Source organism: Boleophthalmus pectinirostris, unplaced genomic scaffold (assembly GCF_026225935.1).
Source record: "Boleophthalmus pectinirostris isolate CB_2022bp ecotype Guang Dong unplaced genomic scaffold, ASM2622593v1 HiC_scaffold_8, whole genome shotgun sequence".
NCBI lineage: Eukaryota > Metazoa > Chordata > Actinopteri > Gobiiformes > Gobiidae > Boleophthalmus > Boleophthalmus pectinirostris.
In genome coordinates, this window is record NW_026571515.1 from 4,734,128 (window position 1) to 4,757,789 (window position 23,662).

General features: G+C 44.0%; 2 protein-coding genes across 2 annotated transcripts in view; one reads left to right on the forward strand and one right to left on the reverse strand.

The window, feature by feature from the left end:
* Nucleotides 1-428, reverse strand: part of LOC110154148 (protein NLRC3-like) — a 32,501-nt gene extending 32,073 nt beyond the window's left edge. The window contains exon 1 of the mRNA XM_055165643.1: nucleotides 217-428. Within this exon, the coding sequence (XP_055021618.1) occupies nucleotides 217-428 (212 nt within the window). The remainder of the gene's footprint in view (nucleotides 1-216) is intronic.
* Nucleotides 372-23,662, forward strand: part of LOC110165247 (nucleolar protein 4-like) — a 451,198-nt gene continuing 427,907 nt past the window's right edge. The window contains 1 exon segment of the mRNA XM_055165659.1: nucleotides 372-1,394. Within this exon segment, the coding sequence (XP_055021634.1) occupies nucleotides 999-1,394 (396 nt within the window). The 5' untranslated portion in view covers nucleotides 372-998.

A 23,662-nucleotide genomic window follows, 5' to 3' on the forward strand; every position in this document is an offset into this window, starting at 1 on the left:
GTTTTTTTTTTGCTTTCTACAACGGACGCTTTTGTGATCGCTGAGCCCCTACTCATTTAACAAGCAATTTAAACATAATTAGACATTTTTTTTGTTTTTTTGGAGGAGCTGGGTGCACCCCTTCCACTTGATCCGACGTCCCCCCCACCCCTCTGAGATCGCGTAGTGAAAGGGGGGGAGGAGGTGACCGAACGCGGCAACCCTCAACCCCTCAACCCCTCCTTCCCTCCTTCCTTCCCCGAGGCTCGGAGCGGACCCACGCGGCTAACAGGTGTGCCAGAGCCCGGGCACAGCTCTGGAGCACGTCCCCGCCGGTACGCCCCCCTTTTCCTTTCCTTTCCTCTCCTCTCGTGTCTCCCGAGTCCCCCCCCCAGGTCCTCCTCCTCCTCCTCTTCCTCCCTCCCTACCGTCTCCTCTCCGTGTGGCATTGTTCCCGACGAAATTACAACCAAATAGGAGCTTTTATTTGATTCATCCAACTGTTTTTTTTTTTTTTTCTTACCCCTGTTGTTGTTTTCTTTTTTTTCTCCCCGGCGCGTAATCGTTGTCGTGCCAGCGTTCACTGAAGAGGAAGGAGGAGCTGGAAAGCTAATTTAGAAACGAGTATTTCAAAAAAGACAAGCGATAAAGACAATTTATTTTCAATCATGGGATTATTACAAATATTTCTGATTTGGTAATTTATTTTTTGTGGACTATATAGCGGTTGGGGCAGTTTTTTTGTTGGGATTTTTTGAATTTTTCGGACTACAGCGTTAGTTACGTGAGACCCCATCCGCAATTACGCAGAATTTGAGAAACTATTTTCAATTATGGGATTATTTCGAAGCTTTTATTCATTTTTTGTTGAATATATAGCGGTTGGGACATTTTTTTAGTTGAGTATTTTGGAGTACGCAGCGTAAATTTGGAGTTTATCCGTAATTACGCGCAGCTTGACGAAGAAAGTGAAGTTAATTTTTGAGAGTTTATTATCATTTTTTTGGGTCTGTTTCATCATGTCGACGCGGAAACGCAACGGAGACACGGTAGCGGACGTCCCCCATCACCGACCGGGGGACGTCCAGCGCGCGGCGAGCCCGGACAGCCGGAGTCCCAGCGGCGGCGGCGGCGGAGGAGCAGGAGCAGGAGGGGGGGACATGTACGGGGAGTTCCAAAAGTGGTGCCTGCGGACCTACGGGGACTCCGGGAAGACCAAGACCGTGACCAGGCGTAAATACAACAAGATCCTGCAAACTCTGCTCCAGGGAGAAGAGGAGAAAACCAGCAACAACAACATCAACGCCAAATTCAAGTTCTGGGTCAAGTCCAAGGGCTTCCAGGTGGGGACGGTGCCCGGCGAGAGGAGCGCGGAGTCGGACGGGCTGCTGCTCTACGTGCCCATCAAGACGGCGGTTAGTGGCTCTTCCTCTTTTTGCCTCCTCTTTCCCCTCTAGACTCACGTGTGGGCGGGTTTTTATCAGGGGTGGGTAGTACTCGAGTGAGAGTAGCGTTACTGCAACATAATGGTACTCAAGTAGAAGTTACTCAAGTTGGTAAATTGTAAAAAAAAAAAAAAAAACTACAAAAGCAGACTGACTTAAAATGCTCCTGATGTTGAGGATTCTTTAATTTGGACTTTATTTATTTGGATAATACCTGTTGTAAATGTCAATTAGAATTTATATTTTTTTATTTATGTTTAGTTTTACACCAATCAAAAAGCAATTTGTGAAGAAAAAATAAGTAAACCAGGTCTAAACCAGGTCTAAACCAGGACTAAACCAGGTCTAAATCAGATCTAAACCAGGACTAAACTAGGACTAAACCAGGTCTAAAACAGGTCTAAATTAGGTCTAAACCAGGTCTAAACCAGGTCTAAATCAGGTCTAAACCAGGTCTAAACCAGGACTAAACCAGGACTAAATCAGGTCTAAAACAGGTCTAAACCAGGTCTAAACCAGGTATAAACCAGGTCTAAATCAGGTCTAAACCAGGTCTAAACCAGGTCTAAATCAGGTCTAAACCAGGTCTAAACCAGGACTGAACCGGTCTAAATCAGATCTAAACCAGGCATAAACCAGGTCTTAATCAGGACTAAACCAGGTCAAAAATCAGGACTAAACCAGGTCTAAACCAGGTCTAAACCAGGTCTAAACCAGGTCTGAACCAGGTCTGAACCAGGTCTAAACCGGGACTAAACCAGGTCTAAACCAGGTCTGAACCAGATCTAAACCATGTCTAAACCAGGATTAAACCAGGATTAAACCAGGATTAAACCAGGACTGAACCAGGACTAAACCTGGTCTAAACCAGGTCTAAACCAGGCATAAACCAGGTCTTAATCAGGACTAAACCAGGTCTGAAATATGTTGAAAATCACTGGAAGTAAGACTGAGTTCTGCATCAGTATCTAAATTAGACACAATTTACACATAAGAAACACTTTTTTCTGATACTTTAAACATTATTTCTTTTTGTTTTCTTCATTCTGTTTGTGGAGCTCTGCGTCGGTCTTTTTGCCCGCAGTTACCTGACGGTCTACGCGGGCGCACCTCCGGGCCCCCGTTCAGAACCGTAACGATATCGCAGTGATTTTAGCGAATTTGTACGAAGAAAAACGAAAAACCCACCACTTCAATCCAGGTTAAAAAAGCATTGTGACGCGTTTTACTCACATTTGTACCAAGTGAAATATTACAGTTTTTTTCCAGCAAAAAGTAACACATTACAGTAATTTGTTTCTTTTATAACACGTTACTCCCAACACTGTTTATAATTCAACGATATTATTGTGAAACCTTTGACGATACGATATCACGATATTTCGATTATTGTTACATCCCTAAACTCAAGTAGGAGTAAAAATATGCTTCTATAAAATGTGTAGTACTCTGAAAAGTACAAGTTCTTTAAAAAGTTACTCATATAAATGTCGCTGAGTACTATCCAGCTCTGTGTGTTTTTAAAATCAGATTGTGGGGAGTAAAATCTGTTCACACACTCACATCACTTGGACCTGCTTCTTATTGCTGATCCGTCTCCTTTTGTATTTGCCCAGTCTGAGGAAAAAAAGGCCATTGTGTGATACTCTACTCTCTCTGGCCTTGTGCCACTGAGCAACACCTGTGCGGTCAGAGGACGGGGATAGAGTGACCAGGGGCAGTAATTCTGATGTAGACGTTGTTTGACTCTGAAAACTTTGTTGAAATAGGGTTGGAGGCAATGTCGTGGACTGGAGGCAAACCATTGTCATATTAGTCTGGGAGTCAAAGGCTTAAAAATGGGTTGAACCTGACATTGTCTTTCATATATTTTATTTGTCAATGAGGTAAAGATGAAAATCATGTAGAAATGTGTTTGGGGAATTATTTTTTCACTGAATGTTGTCACCACATGTGTTCTTTGCATCTGGAATACATTTATAGACAGCTTACCCAACCCAGTGAGGATTTCAGGAAATTTTCATTTTTCAAAAGTTTCTATCAAAAAATGAAGGTCACATACACTAAAATGGCCATTTTTTCCCCCGCGATATTTCCGGAAGAGCAGACCCTCCAATTACTGGTCCTTAGGGTCACAGTTAACAAAAAAACACAAATAAAAAGGATGGCAAACGATGTCAAGTTCAACCCATTTTTATTGAGCTTTTGAGACTTTGGCTCCAGACTATATATTTTGGACCTGTCCTCATATTGTTCCATTCCGGAGAGAAATTCACAAATCATTAGAAACTGTGTTCTGTTTTGACCATTTCGACTTGAAACAATGTACGTGGGTTTCCCGATGGACGAAAATGTGACGTATAAAGTTAAAATACCCTTTCCAGCTACGAGGAAAAGTTTAACCAGGAAATGGCTTAATCCACAAATAGAACACGGGATGAACGGTTTGACATTGTTTATGACAGAGGTGTTCACACTTTTTCATCATGTGAGCTACTTACAAAATGACCAAGTCAAAATGATCGACCTAATACAAAGCCAAACAAACTGCACTGAAACACTCTGTGCCCCTTTTTTGGACCCTCCCCCACAGTTTGAGAACCTCTTCTTTAAGAGAACTTCCTCTGGCACTTTACACAAAACTGTGAAAAAAGTGAAGGAAGATTTTTAAACCTGTTTTTTAAAGTTCCAAACTGGAGTTTCATTCTTTTCTGGTTTTGCAGTGATATTTACCAGCCTCTGCACGTTTACCAAACCAAACGCACATCGTGACAAACACAGATGCATTTGTCACTTTTGTTAGACAAACTTCAGCCAAATGTGGCAGTAGGTCTGTTCTGTAGATCCGCTCTATGCTGTAGACCTGCTTTGTGCCAACACTGGAACACAAATTTAGACTGGTTTTTGCTTCACGTTTGGTCTTGCTCTTCTAATCAGCCGCACTGTGGGAGGGGCTTGTGTTCGCTGTACGCAGGAAGGAGCGAGAGCGTGAAAAGGCGAGGGGCGGCGTGCTGACGTGAGGCAGGTGGACAGGTAGGATGTTTAGGAAGTTGAACCTGCCCTGTGATGCACGCTGGTACACGAGGGCACACGCTGTCGCAGACGAGCCGTGCATAGGGAGCGTGTGTGTTTGTGATGCGCCGTAGAGTCTCCGCGGGTTTCAAATGAGCGCACAGGCTGCACTGAGACGCCCCACACGCTCCTGCACCCGCTACAAGTTTATTACCAACAGCAGCGGCCGGAATGAAACATGATCACACTTGTTGAGTGTCAGACCTCGAGTGAGAGACAAGACCGAGTCCAAACGCGAGTCTGAGACGAGACACGGCGATCTACCCACACGACCTTGGCGATCGACTGGTAGATCACGATCGACGTATTGAGCACCACTGGTTTATGATATTTTTAAGATGGAGAGAATAACTTTAAGTATAAGCAGCAAGACAAATTTAAAAGCAAATGGAAACGGTGGACTGAACATATAAATACTGTAAGACCAGTGTGAGATTGTATTTTGACCCCCCCCCCCATATGATTTTGACTCCTTTTACTTTTTTCTTTAGTAGTTACTTATCTGATTATTTCTCATGTCACTTACTTTTATTATATATTGCTACATATTCATTTTCTTTTAAGGTATTTTAAGCAATGTTTTGATGGATAACGACTTGGTATTTTGTATTGTTAAAACTGCATATACAGAGCAATCTTGTCACTTTTTATAGTCTATTTTACATTGTTATGGTTTTAAGTTTGCTCTGTTCAGATAATCCTTAATCATTATGTCAATTTAGGCAATGGTTTGTAAAAAATAATGACCTTGGATTTAGTCATGTTGTGTTATAATAAACATACTGGGGGGTCAGATTACTACAGTCATAGGGTTTTGATCTTTTTTTATATATAATAGATCATTGTCAATATTCAACTAACATGACTTCTTACTTTACATCATCGTCAAGTTTGGAGTGAGCGAGAAACTTGTGAGGTCGGAATAATTCTAAGTGGACCTGAGAATTATTTATGATATAAATATCTGTTTATCTTTCATAAGGAAGTATTTTATGGAGCTAAAATATTCCGTGGTTGTGGGAAAGATGGACTGGTGTTGGTCGTGTTGTGTTTTAGTTTTAGTTTAGAGAGAGCTACTGTCTGTGTGAATGAATAATAATAATAATAATAACGCGTCAGTTTTATACAGCACTTTTTGGACACTCAAAGATGTTTTATAGATGATAATTTATTCAATCCAGACCTAGTGGTGGTAAGATATTGTAGCCACAGCTGCTCTGGGGCAGACTGATGGAAGTGGGGCTGCCAATCTGCACCATCAGCCCCTCTGACCACCACCGTCACGCACACACACACACACACACACACACACATCACTTTCATACTAGACAATGTGGGTGAAGTGTCTTGTCTAAGGACACAACAATATTTTTTTTACCACAGGGGCCTCCTGTGGCTCCTGATTTTCCCAGTGTCTCCCGTCCAAGTCCTGACCAGACCGGCCCTGCTGAGCGTCTGTGATCTGAGGAGATCAGGCTTTGATGAGCCGGTATGACCACAAATGTTCATGTATGTTAGTGTTAGTCTGACGACAGCGACACAGAAGAAGGATTCCAGGAGCCACAGGAGGCACCAGTGGCAAAAAAAACTGTCGTTGTGTCCTTAGGCAAGACACTTCACGCTGTCTAGTATGAAAGTGGTGAGAGCGTGAGTGGTGGTGGTGGTCGGAGGGGCCGATGGCGCAGATTGGCAGCCTCGCTTCCGTCAGTCTGCCCCAGGGCAGCTGTGGCTACAGTAGTAGTTTACCACCACTGAGTGTGGAGTGACTGAATAATGAACTGTAAAGTGCTTTGGGGATCTTGAAAGGCGCTATATAAATGCAATCAGTCAGTCAATAAAGAAGAAGCGGCGCTCTGTTTACCTCCGGAGGTCGAGGCCGAGTTGTTCAGAAGTGACACTGAGGATGAAGAATTGAATGGATTTAGTGATTTGGAGTGAGATGGAGAGTTTGTTAAACTTGTTCTGTTCTGTTGTTTATGTTATAGTTTATCTGAAGAACTGTTCATACGTTAACAGTCTGTTGTTCTCTCTTCTATTGTTTTTACTACAACTTCACTTTTAAGATCAAATGTCGGTTCCTGGTTCCATTTCCCCCAAAAAAGTGCGACTTATAGTTCATGTTTTTTTCTTCATTATCAGGGCAGTCGCGGGGTCTTAAAAGTCTTAAAAAGGTATTAAATTTCATGTTCCTAAATGAAGACCTTAAAAAGTCTTAAATTATGTTGTCCAAGTCTAATTTTTTTTCACAACATTTTTTCATTTTTTTTCTTAAATTTCATTTGTCTATTTTTTGTTTACTCAAAAAGAATTGAACGTCTAATTTGGAGTATGCACAAACAATACTTCTTTTGTCTTGTTAGAATGTTATAATTGATTTTTTTGACCATTTTACAAGCAGTGCATACGACTACAAATGAGTTCTGAATGAGATTTTATAATAAATATTTTTTTGTTATGTAAAGCAGTAAGTAAAGATCATTATTAGAATTGGATCTGCCTGCATAATGGTGTGATGTTGGTCTTAATTTTCATTGAAGTGGTCTTAAAAGGTCTTAAAAAGTCTTACATTTCGGGTAGTAGAACCTGGAGATACTCTGATTACGCATTTTTTGGCTGGTGCGACTTATACTCCGGAGCCACTTATAGTCTGAAAAATACGGTACTTCGTTATGTATTTAAGACTCATGAAGGACAACGCAGGTTTACTCAAACATACCTGAATTAATAGAAATAAAACTTACTTTAAAACAATCAGGATATTTTTTCATTTTTTGTCATTTTTATTTTATATTTTCTAACGTTGTGGGGTTATCGAGGAGCAGAGGCAGAACTCTGTGCAGACGTTGTCCAGGAAGGAAGTGCAACGTTTTGGTGAAACTAAGAATAGCAGATAACAGACTGTGTCAACGACATGTGACCGAGGTGGGTCTGCGGCGGGCCAATGGGGACCACACGGGGACTATACAGGGACTACAGAGAGAGGACTACGGGGGACTACGGACTAACAGGGACTATACAGGGACTACAGAGGACTACAGAGAGAGGGGGACTAGACGAGGACTACAGAGAGAGGGGACTACACGGGGACTACAGAGAGAGGGGACTACACGAGGACTACAGAGAGAGGGGACTACACGAGGACTACAGAGAGAGGGGACTACACGGGGACTACAGAGAGAGGGGGACTACACGAGGACTACAGAGAGAGGGGGACTACACGGGGACTACATGGGACTGGGGACTACACTGAGACTACATGGGGACTACACTGGGAGTACACTGGGACTACACTGAGACTACACTGGGACTACACTGGGACTACACTGAGACTACACTGAGACTACATGGGGACTACACTGGGAGTACACTGGGACTACACTGGGACTACACTGGGACTACAATAGGACTACACTGAGACTACATGGGGACTACACTGGGACTACACTGGGACTACATGGGGACTACACTGAGACTACACTGAGACTACACTGGGACTACACTGAGACTACACTGGGACTACACTGAGACTACACTGGGACTACACTGAGACTACACTGAGACTACATGGGGACTACACTGAGACTACACTGAGACTACACTGAGACTACATGGGACTACACTGGGACTACACTGAGACTACACTGGGACTACACTGGGACTACATGGGGACTACACTGAGACTACACTGGGGACTACACTGAGACTACACTGGGACTACACTGAGACTACATGGGACTACATGGGGACTACACTACACTGAGACTACATGGGGACTACACTGGGACTACATGGGGACTACACTGACTGAGACTACACTGGGACTACACTGGGACTACACTGGGACTACACTGAGACTACATGGGGACTACATGGGGACTACACTACACTGAGACTACATGGGGACTACACTGGGACTACACTGGACTACACTGGGACTACACTGAGACTACATGGGGACTACACTGAGACTACACTGGGACTACACTGAGACTACATGGGGACTACACTGAGACTACACTGAGACTACACTGGGACTACACTGAGACTACATGGGGACTACACTACACTGAGACTACATGGGGACTACACTGAGACTACACTGGGACTGGGACTACACTGAGACTACACTGAGACTACACTGAGACTACATGGGGACTACACTGAGACTACACTGGGACTACACTGGGACTACATGGGGACTACACTGAGACTACACTGGGGACTACACTGAGACTACACTGGGACTACACTGAGACTACACTGGGGACTACACTGGACTACACTGGGACTACACTGAGACTACATGGGGACTACACTGAGACTACATGGGGACTACACTGAGACTACACTGAGACTACATGGGGACTACACTGAGACTACACTGGGACTACACTGGGACTACACTGAGACTACACTGGGACTACACTGAGACTACACTACACTGGGACTACTGGGGACTACACTGGGACTACAGACTACATGGGACTACACTGAGACACTGGGACTACACTGGGACTACACTGAGACTACACTGGGGACTACATGGGGACTACACTGGGGACTACACTGGGACTACACTGGGGACTACACGGGACTACACTGAGACTACACTGGGACTACACTGGGACTACACTGGGACTACACTGAGACTACACTGGGGACTACATGGGGACTACACTGAGACTACACTGGGACTACACTGAGACTACACTGGGACTACACTGAGACTACACTGAGACTACATGGGGACTACACTGAGACTACACTGGGACTACACTGAGACTACACTGAGACTACACTGGAGACTGGGACTACACTGGGACTACACTGGGACTACACTGGGACTACACTGGGACTTACACTGGACTACATGGGGACTACACTGAGACTACACTGGGACTACACTGAGACTACACTGAGACTACACTAAGACTACATGGGGACTACACTGAGACTACACTGGGACTACATGGGGACTACACTGAGACTACACTGGGACTACACTGAGACTACACTGGGGACTACACTGGACTACACTGGGACTACATGGGGACTACACTGAGACTACACTGAGACTACATGGGGACTACACTGAGACTACACTGGGACTACACTGGACTACAGACTACACTGGGGACTACTACACTGAGACTACACTGAGACTACACTGGGACTACACTGAGACTACATGGGGACTACACTGAGACTACACTGAGACTACACTGAGACTACACTGGGACTACACTGAGACTACACTGGGACTACACTGAGACTACACTGGGGACTACATGGGACTACACTGAGACTACACTGAGACTACATGGGGACTACACTGGGACTACACTGAGACTACATGGGGACTACACTGAGACTACACTGAGACTACATGGGACTACACTGAGACTACACTGGGACTACACTGGGACTACACTGGAACTACATGGGGACTACACTGAGACTACACTGGGACTACATGGGGACTACATGGGGACTACACTGAGACTACACTGGGACTACATGGGGACTACACTGAGACTACACTGAGACTACATGGGGACTACACTGAGACTACATGGGGACTGCACTGAGACTACATGGGGACTACACTGAGACTACACTGAGACTACACTGGGACTACACTGAGACTACACTGGGACTACACTGAGACTACACTGGGACTACATGGGGACTACACTGGGACTACATGGGGACTACACTGAGACTACACTGGGACTACACTGAGACTACACTGGGACTACACTGGGACTACACTGAGACTACACTGGGACTACACTGAGACTACACTGGGACTACATGGGGACTACACTGGGACTACATGGGGACTACACTGAGACTACACTGAGACTACACTGAGACTACACTGAGACTACACTGGGACTACACTGAGACTACACTGAGACTACACTGGGACTACACTGAGACTACACTGAGACTACACTGAGACTACACTGGGACTACACTGGGACTACACTGAGACTACACTGAGACTACACTGGGACTACACTGAGACTACACTGAGACTACACTGGGGACTACACTGAGACTACACGGAGACTACACGGAGACTACACTGAGACTACACTGAGACTACACTGGGACTACACGGAGACTACATGGGGACTACAGAGGGACTACAGAGGGACTACACCAGGACTACATAGAGAGAGGAGGACTACTGGGGGACTGTACAGGGATTACACAAGGACTACACGGGGACTACAGGGAAAGGGGGACTACACAGGGACTATAGAGGACTACACGAGGACTACAGAGAGAGAAAGATTACTGGGGGACTATACAGGGACTACACAGGGACTACACGGGGACTACACGAGGACTACATGAGGACTACATAAGGACTACACGTTCACTACAGAGAGAGAGGGACTACACGGGGACTAAAGAGAGAGAGCGACTACATTAGGACTACACGAGGACTACACTGGGACTACACCAGGACTACAGAGAGAGGGACTACACGAGGACTACACAGGGACTACATGGGGACTACAGAGAGAGAAGGACTACACAAGGACTATATAGAGAGAGGAGGACTACTGGGGGACTATACAGGGACTACACAAGGACTACACGAGGACTACAGAGAGAGAGGGACTACACGAGGACTACAGAGAGAGGGGGACTACACGAGGACTACAGAGAGAGGGGGACTACACGAGGACTACAGAGAGAGAGGGACTACACCAGGACTACAGAGGGACTACTGAGAGAGAGGACTACACGGGGACTACAGAGAGAGAGGGACTACACCAGGACTACAGAGGGACTACTGAGAGAGAAGGACTACACGGGGACTACAGAGAGAGAGGGACTACACGAGGACTACACCAGGACTACAGAGAGAGGGACTACACTGGACTACACTGGGACTACACTGGGACTACACTGGGACTACAGAGAGAGGGGGACTACACGGGGACTACAGGAGGACTACACTAAGACTACAGAGAGGGACTAAACAGGGACTACACCAGGACTACAGAGAGAGAGGTACTACGCGGGGACTACACGAGGACTACACAGGGACTACATCAGGACTACAAAGAAAGAGGGACTACACGGGGACTACAGAGAGAGGAGGACTACTGGGGGACTATACAGGGACTACACAAGGACTACACGAGGACTACAGAGGGACTACACGAGGACTACACGAGGACTACAGAGAGAGAGGGACTACACGAGGACTACACGAGGACTACAGAGAGGGACTACACGAGGACTACACAGGGACTACACGAGGACTACACGAGGACTACAAAGAGAGAGGGACTACACGAGGACTACACAGGGACTACACGAGGACTACACAGGCAGTACCACAGTCCGTATAAAGAAGTGGACTACGAGAGTGTGACGTCACCCACAGCGTTCGGCTTTTTTAAGACCAGAATGAGGAACCTGACAGCAGCAGGCCCGGAGACAGGTTCAACATTTTCTGAGTACAAAGTGAACTGAAGCCGGAGTCCGACCTCACGTCACCTGACTCCTCCCCCTTCCCCTAGCCTGGCTCCTCCCCCTTCCCCTCACCTGGCCTCTGTTCAGACTCACCTGAGCTCTCTGATTTTCTTCTGTTTTGTCAAAGCTGGTGCACAATTGGCTTCTCAGTTTACCAAAGTCGTACTAAAACATTTTGACAGATTTTTGAGCTCCGTGAACAACATAAAATCAGTTCGAGGTCAGTAAACACAACCAGAATTAATACATAATACACTGTCGACTTTTGAGAAAATTAAAGGATTTTAAGTGCACCTTATAGAGGCTTTGCACCGTCACGTGTCCCTCGTGGCAATGGTAACTACGCCGCCATGACACCGGGCAACACTATGTCATTGACTTCAGCAGCATCGGGGAAACATGGGCAGGTTTTGTTGTGTATTTGGTTGTTTTAGACGCTCTGAAAGGGATAAAACGATTCATTTCTTCACTGTCCCTCTAGAAATTACTCATCAGGATCTCAAATAAGGGAATTATCGAAAAAAAAAAAAAAAACGAATTATGGCTAGAGAACATAAACCGCGAAGAGATTTCCAATGGTCCCATCAAGACACCCGAAGTTTCATCAAGGTATTTGCTATTTAAATTGTTTCATAGTTTATTTAATGAGAGAAGCACATTTACTGAACTAAAATGTAAAAAGAAAACATTTGCAGTGTGAGTGGCAGTAGAAACTGTATCTTCCAGCGCACATATAAACATGTCACTCGTCGTAGGACCCATGTTTTCTTTATTGTCTTGCTTATCCACAACTATGGCTACATTCAGACTGCAAGGCTTAATGCTCAATTACGATTTTTTTTGTGAAATACGATGTTTTTGTGAGGTTGTTCACATTTCCAATTAAATGTGACTTGTATGTGACTCCAGTGTGAACATTAAACAGCCCGAAAGTGTCCCACATGTGACACTGGAGACATGATGACGTCAACCGCAGCGAGCGTCTCTGTGTTTACAGAAGTTGTCCAAACATGGACGCAGCATTGAGCACCTGGAGATTTTAAAGTTCCTCTCGTACCGGAGCCAGAACATGAACAACTTACTTGTTTTAAAGAGGAGATTGAGAAAAAGAAGGACGAGGTTTTTGTGGGACAGCGGCAGCGACGTCCGTTGAAAGGAACGTGTGGATGTGGAGACGGAGCCAAGAGTGGTGAGTGGTGATGTGCTTCACTTCAGTGACACGGAGTTCATTAACAATTTTCGCCTACTTCAGCGCAGAATAGTGACGTTTGTGGCTTGTTGATAACGTGTAGGTGGATGAATGCACTTTGGTCGTTCACACTGAAGTCACATGTCAAAAGATCAGATATGTATCAGTTTCAGGAGCACATATCCAAGTGTCCTGGGTCACATTTGAAAAAATCGGATCTGTGTCACTTCAGGCTGCAGTCTGAAAGCAGCCTGTGTCTTCTAGAATGAATCGCTTTTTGCGAGTGGATCTTTCTAACGTTCGCGAGGATCTTTTCATGGTCGATTCTTTCGAGGTTCGGCTCACAGACTCTTCGACTCGTGCGTCATGTTGATCATAGGAGCCCAGTGTGGGTTCATTGAATCGTAAACTAGTGCGGGTTTTCCTGGATAAATTAAATAGCAAATACCTTGATGAAACTTCACGTGTCTTGATGGTACCATTGGGAATCTCTTCACGGTTTATGTTCTCCAGCCATAATTCCCGATTTTTTTTCTATAATTCCCTTGTTTGAGCTCTTGATGAGTAATTTCCAGAGGAACAATGAAGAAATGAATTGTTTTATCCCTTTCAGAGCGTCTAGATCAACCAAATACACAACAAAACCTGCCCATGTTTCTCCGATACTGCTGAAGTCAATGACATAGTGTTGCCCAGGTGTCATGGCGGCGTAGGTACCGTTGCCATGGGCGACACGTGACGGTGCAAAGCCTCTATAGTCCGAAAAATACGGTAATATAATATTGCATTTGATTAGAACTGATTCAAATACTGATTGCGCCGCTTTTTGCTCTTGTTTCAGATTTTAGTGTCAACAAAACATCAAACCCAGACACATTACAATAGACATTATGATACACGCAGAGGGACTTGGTTGAAATTTGCCCAGATTTGATGCTAGATTAAAGTTTTTTTTTTTTTTTGGTTAAAGTAAGAATTCTTTTGTGAAATGTCCCAAGACTTGTCTCAATAAAAGTGAAGCGCAGGAGTGTGAATTGAAATATCTCCAGAGTTAATTATGTAGAACTCAAACTCGTGACCTTTTCGCTGAAGTCCGTCCACCGGAAAAGGTCAAACATCTCATCTGATCAGAGTTACGTGAACTTTTATTATTGGGGTTACTATTTTAGCTCATGTCCAAGGAACCGTCGGGTCAAAATATACCATTAAAAAGACTCGATGATAAAGGACACAGTGGCAGAGTGGTTAGCCCTTCCACCACAGACGAGAATATTGAGCTCGGGCTTCAGTGTGAATTTATACGAATATGATTTTTTTAAATTTATTTTTTACCAATTCTGGAAATCACAAGGTTGGGATCGACCACTAATCAGAAGGTCGGTGGTTCGACTCCTGCTCTCGACATAAACATAATTAGTTGAGCAGTCAGATTCACTGATCTACGACGGAGTATAAGGGTCAGATAAAAGAAAGAATAAAGTCGTAACATTTCAACATTAAAGTCGTAATATTATGAGAATAAAGTCGAAGCCAGAAAAGTCATATTTTTACGAGAATAAAGTCGTAAACGTATGAGAATAAAGTCGTAGTCAAAATAAAGTTGTAATATTATGAGAATATCGGCTGCTCGGAAAGTCTGAACGAGTGGAGAATTTGGAGCATTTTGTAAAGGAGAAGAATCTGTGTATCATTCGTTCATTCGACTAAACAAGGACTGAATCAGGACTAAATCAGGTCCGGAACCAAACCAGAAAGAGCAGGATTGAGACCGGGACCAGACCAGGACTGAAAACGGTTTAGTCCTAATTTAGTCCTGGTTTAAGTCACGGAAATGGGAAATGGCGTTTCCGTGACTTTAAAATGCGATGCGGGACTAATGCGCCGCATACGGACTGAACCAGGACTGAACCAGGACTAAACCAGGACTAAACCAGGACTGAACCAGGACTGAACCAGGACTAAACCAGGACTAAACCAGGACTGAACCAGGACTGAATCGGGACTAAACCACGACTAAACCATTTTCAGTCCTGGTCTAGTCCCGGTCTCAGTCCCAGTCTCAGTCCTGGTCCTGTTCCCGGTCTCAATTCTGGTCTCAGTTCTTGTCTGATCCCGGTCTCATTCTTGGTCCCTGACTCAGTCCTTGTCTAAGTCCTGGTCTCAGTCCCGCTCTGGTCTCTGACCTGATTAGTCCTGGTTTAGTCCTGGTTTAGTCCTGGTTTAGTCCTGGTTCAGTCCTGGTTCAGTCCTGGTTCAGTCTGGAGGCGCAAATAATGAAGAAGTTTGTTGTTCGTTTTCTTATTTTTGGATTTATATCGAAAAACAAGTTTCTTCTTCTGCCTTATTTTTCACTTTGACTTTGATTTTATTACGACTTTATTCTCGTAATATTACAACTTTTTCTGGCTTCGACTTTATTCTCATAATATTATGACTTTAATGTCGAAATGTTACGACTTGTTTTTTTTTTTTTTTATCTGACCCCTATACTCCGTCGTACTGATCCACAGGCTGGAGTTGTGCAAAAATATCGAAATATCAATATATCGTATCATTTAATGTGATGGGCTGCTATATCTATATATCACCAAGATAATTTTTTTTTATATATTTTACAAAATTCACAGAAAAAAACAATATCTAGCTAAATTTAAATGATTTAAATTAAGAACATTTGACTTTATTTTAGTCGATTCAATTTGATGAGTAAAAATATCCACCAATGAATTGGAAAAAGTGTTTTTCTTAGTTCAAGCAACATTCAGTTTAGTTTCTTATTTTAAGTGCAAAAAGTTGTTATTTTTCTTATTTTGTGTTACAAAATGTATTTTTGTATTTTAAGTACAAAAAGTCTTGTTCCACTGACAGATCATTTTACTTGTCATGTGAAATTTACTCAATTCATGATAAAACTTTCTTAATTCAAGTCATCTGAACTTGGCTGGATTTAGTTTTTTGCAGTGTCATTTTGAAGGAAGCTCGTTTATGCAACACATAAACGACTTTTTCACTGTTTTGATGATTAAAATGTTTGTGTTTCATATGAACTTTGCACAACAAGTGGTTTAACAAAGACTTTTAGTATCACAGACGTGATTTAGCCATCATTTTTTATTAAACTGTATCGAATTGATTTGAAATATATCGTATTGAACCAAAAGTGCACTGTATCGAGATGTGTATCGCAACGTGGCCGATATATCGTATCGGCAACATCTTAATGATACCCAGCCCTACAATGGAATAAGTGTTTTTCTTAGTTCAAGCAACATTCAATTTAGTTTTTTATTTTCAGTGCAAAAAGTTGTTGTTTTTCTTATTTTAAGTGTTGCAAAATGTATTTTAAGTACAAAAAGTCTTCTTCCTCTGGCAGATCATTTTACTCAAGTCGTCTTAACTTGACTAGATTTGGTTTTCTGCAGTGTTATTTTGAAGGAAACTCATTTATGCAACATATAAACGACATTTTCACTGTTTTGATGATTAAAATGTTTGTGCTTCATATTCACGTTGCACAAGTAGTGGTTTAACAAAGACTTTTAGTATCAGAGACGTGATTTAGCCTTTATTTTTTTTTATTGAACTGTATCAAATTGATTTCAAATATATCATATTGAACCGAAAGTGCGATGTATCGAGATTTGTGGTCTATATATTGAGGTATGTGCAACTTCTTAATGATACCCAGCCCTAGTGATTCCTAGCCTGATTCATCAGCCGGTTTCACTTCATAGAAACCGTCTGACCTCGCAGCACTAGGATTCGTTCGCTCAACAGGAGGTGGGTACTTTTTTAATTTAACCACCAACCAATCGCTGCTGTTTGGTCGTGACGTATGTAATGCACCAAATCCCGTAGGAAGAAGGACAATAACATCTTTCCCCTTGATGAAATTCACCGAACATTCTCTTTATTCTGGCTTTAAATCCTCGATCTTGCGAATCGTTGACAACACAGAATGTTTGGCTCTTCGCTGATTGGCTGGTGCCCGAACTTGCACTGCCGGGGTTTTTGTGAACCGTCTATTGTATTCTGATTCCTGACATAGTTGCTGGAGAGAAATGAAATTGACAAAGAAATTAAACTGGCTAAGTGACTCCAGCTCCCACAGATGGATGCTGTTGTTGTGTCCCTGGGCACGACGCTTAACCCGCCTCGCCCTCAGTGTCGGCGTTCACTGGTGTGTAAAAGGGTGAGTGGTTGCTTAATGTAAAGCGTTTTGAGCGGAAAAGCGCTGTATAAAAACCCAACTTTTATTGAGAAAAGTTTTGTTTGGACAACTGCTGACAGAGTGAAGTGTGCTCCCTGTAACCCCGTACGTTGAGAGTTATTGTGAATACGTTAAATAAAGTTTGACTGACTTATCCAACTGTTGTGTTTCGTTTAAAGGTTGTATGGAGGATTTTTTTTGTTTCAAATTGTCAATGATAGATTATAGATGCAGTAGCCTTGTAATTATGATGACCAAAAAAAAGAGAATAAAAATTCATCAACTCTGGACGTGGTGGGGCTAAACATTTGCCAATAGATAACGACACTGCCTCGTTATCTGTGAGCTGACAGGCTGTCAATCAAACTCCCTACGTTTCTAGCGTAACTGACTTGCCTGCGCGCCGCCGGTACGTGGTTTACGTACGACTGTCACGCAGTCCACAGACGCAAGACGCACAGACGCTGTTTACTCCACCAACGCAACAGTTCTTAGCGTCTTTTTTTGACCTATATCTTCCTCGCAGTTCGCACAAAGTTTGTTGCAATGGCGACAAGAATCCAGGAGCAGTTCGCCGCAAAAGAAAGTCCGTTTTTGAGGTCGCTGAAAGAAGAAGACAAGGGGAAAAGCAGCGAAGCCAAACTAATTCTTATAGATTCATATAGTGATTCTTATAGATTCATTCCAGCGATGGCGCAACTGAAGCAGACGAAGAGTCTAAAGACTGACGCACTGGTCCACAAATTACTCCTGGACAGGAAACTTCTGCTTATTATGAAAACGTACTTTATTTCCAAGAGCTGGACAAATGTTTTTCAGGACACGAAAGCGATATCCTATGTCTGAAAACGTTATTTTCAAGGCAAAGAAAGAGTCCGCTTGCTGCTGCGTGTTGTAGCTAGTTCATTCGCACTGAATCTCCGCGCAACCTTCTCTGCACCCCTTTCCTGCTCCTCTCCCCGCTGCCCGATCCGCTCTTCCCCCTGCTCCTCACTCTTCACTCCCTCCCCCCGCTCCTCACTTCTCCGTCTTGCCTAACCAACACTGTAGTTAGTTGTTTACAAGTCATGTGCAGCGCACCGGCTGTAAACAAACCTGTTTTCTGGCGTAAAGGAGGAGGTGTTTCTACGTAGGAGCTGTGGGGGGGGGGGGGGTTTCACGCGCATGCGCAACATGCGCAACATTTGAAAAAGGACAAACAGTCGCTGGATTTCTCGTTCCTTGGAAAATCCTCTATACAACCTTTAATGCACCTTATAGTCCGGTGCAGTTCATTTGTGAAAAAAGTTTGAAAATAGACCATTCAACGACAGTGCGCCTTATAATCCAGAGCGCCTTATAGTGCGGAAAATACGGTACTTGTCAAGCGAAATTTACTCAAATCAAAGTAAATCTGATCCATTTGAACCTCCTTAGACGCGACTTTTTTGCGGCGAGGGCAGGAGCAGATGTGAGGGTAAACACACACATGAATGAAGCCCTTGTGTTTCCACGGCAACAGAGACAAACTGTCCCGTCCCAGGATCCTACAGCGCGCGCACACACACACACACACACACACACACACACACACACACAGAGCACCGGGCCGCACAAAGATCATTACTCGCTCATTAAAAAGACCCAAATTGACAGAGATTGCTTGTAGCCTCTGTTTGACCCACTACAGGCCTGATTATGCCTGTGTGTGTGTGTGTGTGTGTGTGTGTGTGTAGGGGTGTGTATGCGTGTGTGTGCGTGGGTTAACCAGAGGACACAAATTAGTTTTTAGTTTTTTTGTTGAATTGCATTTTTTGGTATTTCTATGTAAAACCAAAAACCAGACTGAACTCAAGATTCTCAAGTGAAATTGTGGAGTTTCTTTCTATAAATACATTTACTTCTTATACTTTTTCTGCATAAATTGTCAGATCATTGTTGCGCTTGTCTTCCTTTGACGTCTTGTATAAAGCTGTGATTTTTATGTTTTATTATTTATCTTTCTATTTTAATCTGATCTGTACATTTACATTTATATAATTACATCTTATTTGACATCTGTCTCTTGCTATTTATTTAGATTTTATTATTACCATTGATATGTTTTTCTCTTTGTTATTATATTTACTGTGATGTGGGAGCTACTGTGTCCAAATAATTTCACTTGTGGATCAGTAAAGTTTGTCTAAAGGGTGTTTTCACACCGACAGTATTTGGTGCACCAAACGGTCCATTCGAACCAAAAGTGGTTAGTTCGGTTCGTTTGCGTTGGTGTGAAAGCGTCAATCGGACTCGGACCCGAACCAAATCAAGCGAACCGAGACCGCAAAAAAGAGGTGGTCTCGGTTCGCTTGAATCCGCACCAAATGACCAACTTTGGTGCGGTTCCTCTGGTGTGAACGCGAACCCGGGTCCAAACCATAGACAGTATGGACAAACGGACTATTCCAAATGCATCATGGGAGGGACACGCGTCTCCTCTGCCTGAAATGACGCTGTACGACTCCAGCGCAGTAACAGATTGTTGTCCAGACGCAGACGCAATTCATTTTCGAATTATTTTACCAACAATGGCCAATACAGAGAATGTAACACACGAAGATCAGAGCAAGTATCAGTGTGCGAACGTGTGGCTCCAGAGTGAGTCAAAATTGGGGTGCGTACACCCCTGTTCAGGACCTACACGCACAGAGACGACCCGGTGTTCCCCGTGATCACACAGCAACCAACATTTGTTATTTTAGGCTTTAATTAACCAAATAAATTCATGGCAATAGGCAATCGCCCATTCAATTGATACAACTTAAAAAAGTCCCTGTGTTTTTAGCCTAGTGTGAGAAATACAGTCGGACTAGATCCAAACCAGAGTCCTGAACCAGCGGGGGCAGCTCCGGTTCAGGCCGGGCTCAGAGGAGCTGGAGCGGGGAGCCTCGACCTGAGGAAGCACTTTCCCCGGGAAGAACCAAATGCGCCAAGGACGGACGCTCAGAACAACATATAACAAACCAAACTGGACTCACGCTTCTGTCCGGATGCTGCACCACCTCGGAACCAGCCGTGGTTCTTGAGCGCGGAGAACCGGAGCAGCGCGCCCGGACCTGTAGTCCACAGAGCATTCTCGCTTTCCCGTACAGAACCAGCGCGCAGACGACGGAATGTACCCGCTCAGACTCAGTCCATCAAGCACTGGTCTTGCTCGCCACCGTTTGGAACCAGCACATGGAGGACAGAGCCTCCGGACCATCTGACCAACGAGCTTGTAACAGACCAAGAACCAAGGACCAGACCCCAGCCCCGTCCTGAGGAGCTGTTGGCTGCTGCTGTTACCCGAACTCTGGGCTGATGCGGTGAGTTTGTACAAAGTTCTACATGTTGCTGTTTTATGAGTTCATGGTGATAATTTGAGATGAGGACGGCCCGTGGTATTAACAGGAACATCGGTGTTGATAACTGGAGTATCGCTGTTTTACCGGGGAAACAGAGACACGTCAATCAAACCAGTTTTGGTTCGTTTGCCGGTGTGAACGCGGACCACACTGGAGTGTATTTGCTACATAATAACAATTTTATTGCCTGGTGCGGACCAAATAATCGAACTAGCGGTGTGAAAATGACCTAAGGCTGCGTTCAGACTGCAGGCTGAAGTGACCCAAATCTGATTTTTTGGCCCCTATGTTTCTGTATCTGATCTTTTAATGACGACAGATCCGATTTTTTTCAAATGCGACCCAGGACACTTGGATATGTGCTCCTGAAACCGATACATACGACCCTGACGACGCAGATTATATTCTTTGAAAACCGTCACACTTTCTTCACACATCAGACAAACTGCACGTTCCAACACTGAACAAAAAAATAACTGTTCTCTGAAAACTCATCAGTGTTTCATACTTTAACATGAGTCATTTTTCTGTCCTTAACTGCATCACAGAACAGAACTCTGCACGTGCGACTGTCACTGTTTGATCTCGAGTTTGTCACGTGACATAAATTCAGCGGCAAATGTAAATACGTCATAGAATTATTTAAATATAAATATAAGTACTTCATATAAATATTATTTTTTTATATTGATTGCTTGCCTCATATGGTCAGTTCAAGTGGTGGGGGCAGAGGGACTGGGGGGCGGAGTCGTAATCTTGGGTCGTAATATTGTGATCGACATTGTGATACGTATCCATGTGTATCTGACCCAAACTGCACACAAGTCGACACCAGCACGAGAAGCTTAGACTTAGGCTACGTTCAGACTGCAGGGATTGACTCTTTCCCCCATGAAGACGACATTTGACGACCCCCCCCCCTTTCCTTAAAGGTTGTATAGAGGATTTTCCAAGAAACGAGAAATCCAGCGACTGTTTGTCCTTTTTCAAATGTTGCGCATGTGTGAAACCACCCCCCCTCCCCTACAGCTCCTACGTAGAAACACCCCCTCCCTCCTCCTCCTTACGCCACAAACAGGTTTGTTTACAGCCGGTGCACATGACTTGTAAACAACTAACTACAGTGTTGGTTAGACAAGACGGAGAAGTGAGGAGCAGGGAGAAGAGCGGATCGGGCAGCGGGGAGAGGAGCAGGAAAGGGGAGCAGAGAAGGTTGCGCGGAGATTCAGTGCGAATGAACTAGCTACAACACGCAGCAGCAAGCGGACTCTTTCTTTGCCTTGAAAATTACGTTTTCAGACATAGGATATCGCTTTCGTGTCCTGAAAAACGTTTGTGTAGCTCTTGGAAATAAAGTACGTTTTCATAATAAGCAGAAGTTTCCTGTCCAGGAGTAATTTGTGGACCAGTGCGTTCAGTCTTTAGACCCTGCGTCTGCTTCAGTCGCGCGCCATCGCTGGAATGAATCTCCAAGAATCACCTTAGTTTGGCTTCGCTGCTTTTCCCCTTGTCTTCTTCTTTCAGCGACCTCAAAAACGGACTTTCTTTTGCGGCGAACTGCTCCTGGATTCTTGTCGCCCATCGCAACAAACTTTGTGCGAACTGCGAGGAAGATATAGGTCAAAAAAAGCCGCTAAGAACTGTTGCGTTGGTGGAGTAAACAGCGTCTGTGCGTCTTGCGTCTGTGGACTGCGTGACAGTCGTACGTAAACCACGTACCGGCGGCGCAGGCAAGTCAGTTACACTAGAAACGTAGGGAGAGTTTGATTGACAGCCTGTCAGCTCACAGATAACGAGGCAGCAGTGTCGTTATCTATTGGCAAATGTTTAGCCCCACCACGTCCAGAGTTGATGAATTTTTATTCTCTTTTTTTTTTTGGTCATCATAATTACAAGGCTACTGCAGCATCTATAATCTATCATTGACAATTTGAAACAAAAAAAAATCCTCCATACAACAACCATTTAATGACGACTGTTTTGACTCCTCCGCTGTGTGTCACTAAAGACGTGATTTGACGACCTTTAGAAACGGCTCGGTTTTTCACATTTAAACAGAGACTGTGTGATCGGGGGCCACTACAACCCAACACTAGACTGACCATTAGGATTCAAGGATATGTTTTCGCAGATTTTTTCCGAAGTTAATCGAAGTAGTGACGATTAGTAGCTTCCGGAAAAAACACAACACGAAACACGAGCAATGGAAAGATCGCGGCGCTGCGGCGCACAGTTTTATAAATAATGAGGAGCGGACGTATTTTATGGATAAGTTTAGAGAAAGTGACTTTTATAGATTTCAAAGTGATGATGATGAGGGTGATTATATAAAGTGGAAAACAGCGATAGCGACGGACTTACAGAGAGTGAATCTTACGAAGATGAGAATGCCGCTGATGCGTCTGTGTGGAGTCCTGCGATATCCCAACAAACTATCCGGGCTTTATACTCGATTATGAACCAAAATTGCCCTGAAATCACTCGTGGAAGTCTGTTTTCTTTTTTGCAATTATGCTCTATGGGTGTAGCCCTAGTAACATCTGTATGGGTTGTTCCTAGAAAGAGTTAACGCTCAATTCTGATTTTTTTGTGAAATCCGATGTTTTTTGCGAGGTCGTTGACATTTCCAATTAAATGTGACTTGTGTGTGACTCCAGTGTGAACATTAAACGGCCCGAAAGTGTCCCGCATGTGACACTGGAGACACGACGACGTCAACCGCAGCGAGCGTCTCTGTGTTTACAGAAGTTGTCCAAACATGGACGCAGCATCGAGCACCTGGAGATTTTAAAGTTCCTCTCGTACCGGAGCCAGAACATGAACAACTTACTTGTTTTAAAGGAGGAGATTGAGAAGGAGAAGGACGAGGTTTTTGGCCGTGGTGTTTTGTGGTTCAGGTCCG